This window comes from Pinus tabuliformis, chromosome 8 (genome assembly GCF_031772625.1).
Source record: "Pinus tabuliformis cultivar Carrire ecotype Pingquan chromosome 8, CPIR1, whole genome shotgun sequence".
Lineage (NCBI taxonomy): Eukaryota > Viridiplantae > Streptophyta > Pinopsida > Pinales > Pinaceae > Pinus > Pinus tabuliformis.
The window spans coordinates 275335828-275342515 of NC_142294.1; the positions used below are offsets into that span (position 1 = coordinate 275335828).

The 6688-nt window shown below is 31.1% G+C and overlaps 1 protein-coding gene across 1 annotated transcript; it reads left to right on the forward strand.

The window, feature by feature from the left end:
* Nucleotides 1–767: 767 nt before the first annotated feature.
* Nucleotides 768–1304, forward strand: LOC149235197 (RING-H2 finger protein ATL80-like). Its single transcript, XM_089368481.1, has one exon. The coding sequence runs from the start codon at nucleotides 768–770 to the stop codon at nucleotides 1302–1304; it is 537 nt and encodes a 178-aa protein (XP_089224607.1).
* The last annotated feature ends 5384 nt before the right edge of the window (nucleotides 1305–6688 follow it).

A 6688-nucleotide genomic window follows, 5' to 3' on the forward strand; every position in this document is an offset into this window, starting at 1 on the left:
ACTGAGGTCTATTAGTATTTACGAACCCTTTAATTTATATGGTATGTTTGTGATAGTTTTAGTAGTAATTGAGATAGAGTGTTGAGATTTATTTCAATAGTAATTTTATTGTTTATACTTTTCAATTTAATTTAACAATATTATAAAATAAAATTAAAATGAAATATGTACAAAATATTTTGATTGGGAAATGAATTATGGCTTTTTCTGCATGTGGTATTGATAAGTCATAGTATTAGCTCATAATATTGTAACAAAACCTATTTGTAGGTTAAAAATCTCCCTAATAAAATAAGAGTAAAATTTCAGTTAAAATGATAATAATATATGAATAATAAAATTTAATAAATCACATAAAAATATTATAGAAATTTTTTCGCAATATAATATAAAAAATAATAAAAATATATAATTTGTTTACACTAAAATTTACCATTTTTATTGAAAATTTTAAATATAAATAAATTTAATTTTAATATATTATTTTATAATAAATGATAACATCTTTCTTATTTAAAAGATAAAAAGAAAATTTATTTAAAGAAATTTAAATGTATTACTACTTAATAATAAATATACCACAATACAATATGATATTATTTGTTTATGTTTGTAACCTCTATTCTTTATATCATTGACCACTCAAAACAAAAAAAAAACTCTCCAAAATTATTAAAAAAAAAAATTCAGTTTCAATTTATCCATTCGTGAGGTTTTGAGGCCAGTTTCAATTTATCCATTCGTGAGGTTTTCAGGCTCTGAGCAAAATGAATGAGTTGCACGTTTTAGGTTTTCCATTCTCTACTGGCAGGAAGATATTGGCTTGTGTCTCCACGTCCTCTTCACCAACCCAAGCACAGTATACTTCTTACCCGAATAAGGGAACTCTTGGCTCCGATCTAGTAATCATTCTCCCGGTTTTGCTGTGTTTTTTCATAATCGTGCCCGGCCTCAGATATTGGTTCAGATGCCTTCTGGGCTCCGGGGAGCAGACGGTGCTCGACTCATCCGATAGGGTAGCCGACACTGGATTGCTGAAGGCGGTCTTGATAGCACTGCCCATTACTGTTTATACCGCTACCTCAGGGGTAAGGCCCGGGTCAACAGATTGTGCGATCTGCTTGGCCGAGTTTGCCGAAGGAGAAAACATAAGAGTTCTGCCAGAGTGCAATCATGGATTCCACGTGGAATGCATCGGTAATTGGCTGGTCTCGCATTCTTCCTGCCCTATGTGTAGGCATCGCCTGAACCTTCCAAGTGGAGACAAGAAGCCAGGGGTTTCTGCAATTGTTCAATCGACCTAGTCAACCAATACCATGAATATGGTCACAGAGTCCACGAATTCATTTCGAGCAGCTGGAGTGGATTCTCGACACATTGAAACGTTCCGAAGAACCCCAAATGAGGCCGCCGTTATGGCCGCTTCAAGGTTGCCTGCTCCTCCTGCTCTTTCCGAATGCTCTGAATGATGCATATACAAGTTTAGTTGACAGTTTCTTTCATGGAGGAAGCTTTAGTTGACAATTTCTTTCATGGCGGAAGCTGTAGGCAAATTTCTATTGTCCGCTTAATCTGTGTTTCTCTATTACAATTTCTCAACATACTGCAATTTGTGGTGTTCTCGTTTCAGTTATCATATATCTCGCTGTACATATTTCTGTAGTTGTAGGATGGACACCAATTTTTTCTTACCTTTCTTTGACTGTTATTTCCTTCGACGGAGCTTGTGTGTTATGTCAGAGCTGGGGAGTGACTTTCACATGCAGTTTTATGGTTTAAAATGTAATTTTTTAGTGTGATAATATGGTTATTGTGGTAATTTATTATGTGTGATATATGGTTATTCTGGTTATTTGCAATTTGATGGTCTATTTCTTATAAGGTTTAAAGGGTTTTTTTGGATTAATTTATCTAAAATTTGGTAAAGTTGGAATTATAATTTGAATTGTGAAATTTTTACAATATCCTTTTCCAAGGTGCTGGAAAAAATATACCATATTGTTATGGAAAAGGACCAAATTCTTTATCTAAAAGTTAATATGATTGTTGGTTTACATTTTAATTTTTTTAATTTAATTTTTTCCATATTTATTATATGTTAATATAGTTTTATTTTAATTTTCCATTTGTTAGTTGTTTAAAAGGATTATTTTTTTCAAAATGAAAATTTATTCATGTATGTCAAATTTGAAAAAGATGGGTATTTGAGGAAATTTAATTCCTCTCAAAACTTATTAAATCAAGAATAATGAAAAAAAATTATATTAATTCTTACTACATTTTCCTTTAATATATTTTATAATTGTGTAATTTAATTTTTGAATAAGTAGAAATAAGAAAAAGAATTTATTACTGATTTTTTTTTTTATTAAAACGAAATTATCTTCTCTTTCCAGAGAAGGTTAAGAATGAGAGTCAATAAGGCAATTTTTTTTATTAAAACGAAATTATCTTCTCTTTCCAGAGAAGGTTAAGAATGAGAGTCAATAAAGCAATACTCATAAATAGCTAGCCATTACAACAATATTTCTTGTTATCAGGAATTAAAAGTAAATGAGAAAAACCACAAACATTAAACCTAACCTCTAGGAAAAAAGTCCGAATACATTAAACCTAACCTCTATGAAAAAAATCCAAATTGACAATATAGATCTTAATTTACAACTTATATATATTTATTTTAGTATTTTTATTTATAATTATATGTTTTGAAATATAAAATTAATTAATATCAATCATTATTATTATTTTTGCTTAAATATAATAGATATTGTATGACTTAAAATACTATTTTTTATTTTATGAAAAAAATAATATAAAAATTAAATTAAATATATAAAATATTTATATTACTTTACTAGGTTTTCTAACTATTTCACATAGAATTTTAACAAATATCTATTGCATTTCTAGTGAAAATGATCAAAAAAATGTACTCAAACGTAAACTATTATATGCGACTTATTATCTATTGCATTTTAGATTTTATTATTTTTTAAGTTTAACCGACGTTATATTTTATTATCATTTGTTTATCGGTCAACCATTCATCTTACAGACACAAAAATATCTTCCCATACCCAAAAGAAAGAATAAAAACCTCTAAAACAACAAATTTTATATATCGTATCGACATTTAATTATTCATTCTTTATAATAAAATACAAAAATCATTTATTAGCGAATCTCTTTAATTGCAGACTTGTTTATATCCAACGTCAATTATAAATCTTTGCGTGTGTTTCAATCTTGGAAGCTTCGGCAGGAAGTAAGGTCTCTCTCCGGTAAGATCTTTCTCAATACATCAGTCATCTAAAAAATAAAAGCCTTTATATAACGTCTCTCTTTATCGTGAAGTTAAAAAGTAGCCTGTGCCATTTGGGGCCACTTACGTTAGAATCAGGATAAATTAATTTTAAATTTAAATTTATCAAAGATTCATAGAGTTATAGATAATATGTTATATGTATGTTTTATAGATAGGGATAGAAATGATAATCTTTTCCTTCAATATAGTTTAAAAAAATAACTAATCCAAAAATATTATATATATTTATATATTATACTAAATTTAAATTATCTATGTATATATAAATATATAAATATAAAGTTAAACAAATGGTTGATAAATGCATATTATTGACTAACTAATAATGTGTTTCTTCTCACGCCATTGTTTTTATAGTTTTAATTAAATCTTGCCATCGTGGCCAGCGGTGTTCTCAATCCGCTAAAGGGAGTGATTTTCTTCTCTTCATTCTAAGAATTTTTTATTTTGGTTTAATTTTACATTATTTTTTTCTACCGCAATGATACTTCTTTGTCGAACAATAATACAAATATTTTAATAACGATGTTGTAACTTCAACCACAGGTACTTTATTGTAAACTTGCTTGGATGCTTATATCGAAATCCTTTCACAATAGTTTTACTATTAAAATCAGATAATTACTCTTCCATGTAGAGTTTGTTAAACATAGAGAGTTGGAGTTGGCTAAACATAGAGACTCAGTTAACTAAGTGATTGCATGATTGAGTGTTTGAGTGTTGAGTCAAGTTGAGTTAAGTGATAAACGACTTTGAGTGTGTGATTGCATGTGCTCGTCGAAAAGGTTTAAATACCCTTCACGAGTTCATTGTAATCGTCATGTTTTCTGTGATCAATAGAAGAGCAGTAGCTCATGTTTTATGTGTGAATTGTGTTTTTGTCTCCTCTACCTTTCCAACAAATTGGTAGCGAGGTTTGAGACATAAGTAATTTGCAACTCCATTTTTAAGAGAGGCATTGTGTGAGTTAAAAGAGAATCGAAATCTTCTGTGGCTTAGCTTGTTTTGTCCGCAGAAACGTAGAAAACTCATATGTTTTGAAAAAGCAGCTGTAGATGCATTGAACAACCGTCGCCCTGTTCTCTCGAACGAGTGAACAACAAATTGCAGAGTTGACCGCTATATTTAGATTCTGAAGTAGCCACTGATTGATTGCAAAATTGATTTGTTGTAGAAGGTTTTTGTGCACACAGGTTTTTGTCTCCTATGCCTTTCCAACAAATTTGAATGAAAAAGGTGAAATTGACATATTTAAAGCAAGACTTGTAGCAAAAGGATTCTCGCAGCAAACGGGAATAGACTTTGGAGAAATGTTTGCTCGAGTAGCCAGATTGGATACTACTCAGATTGGATATTGTAAGAGAAGTTCAAGCCACAGTAGCTCAGAACAAATGGAAAATATATTAGTTGGATGTGAAATTAGCCTTCTTGAATAGAATTCTAGAAGAAGAATTTTATGTGTAGCAACCTCTACGATATGAACTTGAAAGTAATGAAGACAAAGTTTACAGGTTGAAGAAAGCGCTCTCTGGACTAAGGCAAGTGCCTAGAGTTTGGTATAGCAAAATCGACAATTACATGATCAAGAATGGATTTTTCAAAAGAAACATTGAGCCTACCTTACATATACACAAAGGTAAATGAGCATGGAGAAATTTTGATTGTTTGTTTATATGTTGATGACATGATATTTACAGGTGATTTTGACATAGATGAATTAAATGAATTTAAAGCAGCCATGATGAAAGAACTTGAGATGATAGATCTTGGTCTCATGAAATATTTTCTTGGCATAGAAGTTGAGCAATCTGAAAAAGGAATTTTTATTTGTCAAAATAAATATTCCAAAGATTTGTTGAGAAGATTAAGAATGGAAAATTGCAAACCTGTCCCTACACCAGTGGCAACATGTACAAAGTTAAGCAAGGATGATGAAGGATCAGATGTCAATCCAACTTTATTCAAAAGATTGTTTGGCAGCGTCATGTATCTCACAGCTACAAGACCGAATAGCATGCAAGGAGTGAGTTTGATTCCCAGATTTATGGAGACTCCAAAAGGCACACATTGGAGTACGGGAAAACGAATGCTAAGATACATAGCAGGAACTAGAGATTGTGGCATTATGTATGCAAGCACAGAAAAGAAGGATTTGATTGCATACACACATAGCGATTTTGCATGCAGTTTTGATGATAGGAAGATAACTTCTAGTTTTGTGTTCCACCTTGGTTCAAGTGTGATTTCATGGGCATCTAAGAAGTAGCCCATTCTGACACTTTCATCAGCAAAAGTAGAATATGTAGCAGTAACATCAGTAGCATGTCAAACAGTGTGGTTAAGAAGAGTACTTGATGAACCCAAGCAAAAAGAAATGGTTAAGAAGAGTACTTGATGGACTCAGGCAAAAAGAACAAGGATCAACAACAATTTATTGTGACAACACCTCAACGATTGGACTATCAAAGAACAATGTGTTTCATCAGAAAAGTAAGCATATTGATACTAGATATCACTTTATTAGAGAACTTGTGAGCAATGGAGAAGTTCACTTGAAGCGTTGTGAATCTAGTGATCAATTTGTTGATATATTTACTAAGTCATTAGCACAAGATATGTTTGAGTTTCATAGAAGAAACTTGTGTGTTGAAAGCCTAGCTGAGACATAGACCAGCAATCATGTTTGAATTGTCATGAGTGATGTTTTAGTTTAGAAGTTGTAATTAAGGGGAGTGTTAAAATAAGATAATTACTCATACATGTGGAGTTGGCTAAACATAGAGAGTCAATTAACTGAGTGATTGCATGATTGGGTGATTGAGTGTTGAGTCAAGTCAAGTTAAGTGATAAACGACTTTCAGTGTGTGATTGCATGTGGTTGGATGTCAATATATTTTAGAGAGTTATCTAGTTGAAAAGGTTTAAATACCCTTTGCTAGATTCATTGTAATCATCATGTTTTGTGTGATCAATAGAAGAGCAACAAATTTTATGTGTGAATTGTGTTTTTGTCTCCTTTGCCTTTCCAACATTCACAATTCATATATATATATATATATATAATGTTTTCAGGTCATCATTAACTCACTAACATTAGCAAATTCACCAAGCATATAATATTATATTGTTAGATATTAGAAAGACAAGGTAACTCACACCATAATCATAAACAAAGATAGAAGCAATCACACCAAAAGAACATAAACAATTATCTTGGAAAAAATCAAGCTTAATAGAATTTTGTTAAATTTTAGTCAAAACCCTAACCAAGCTCCCTGAGAAGCCTTCTTCAACTTCAACTATTGGTCCTTTATACTGGTCAAAAGACTCTGCTCAACCTTGGTCTCACACTCCCTCATG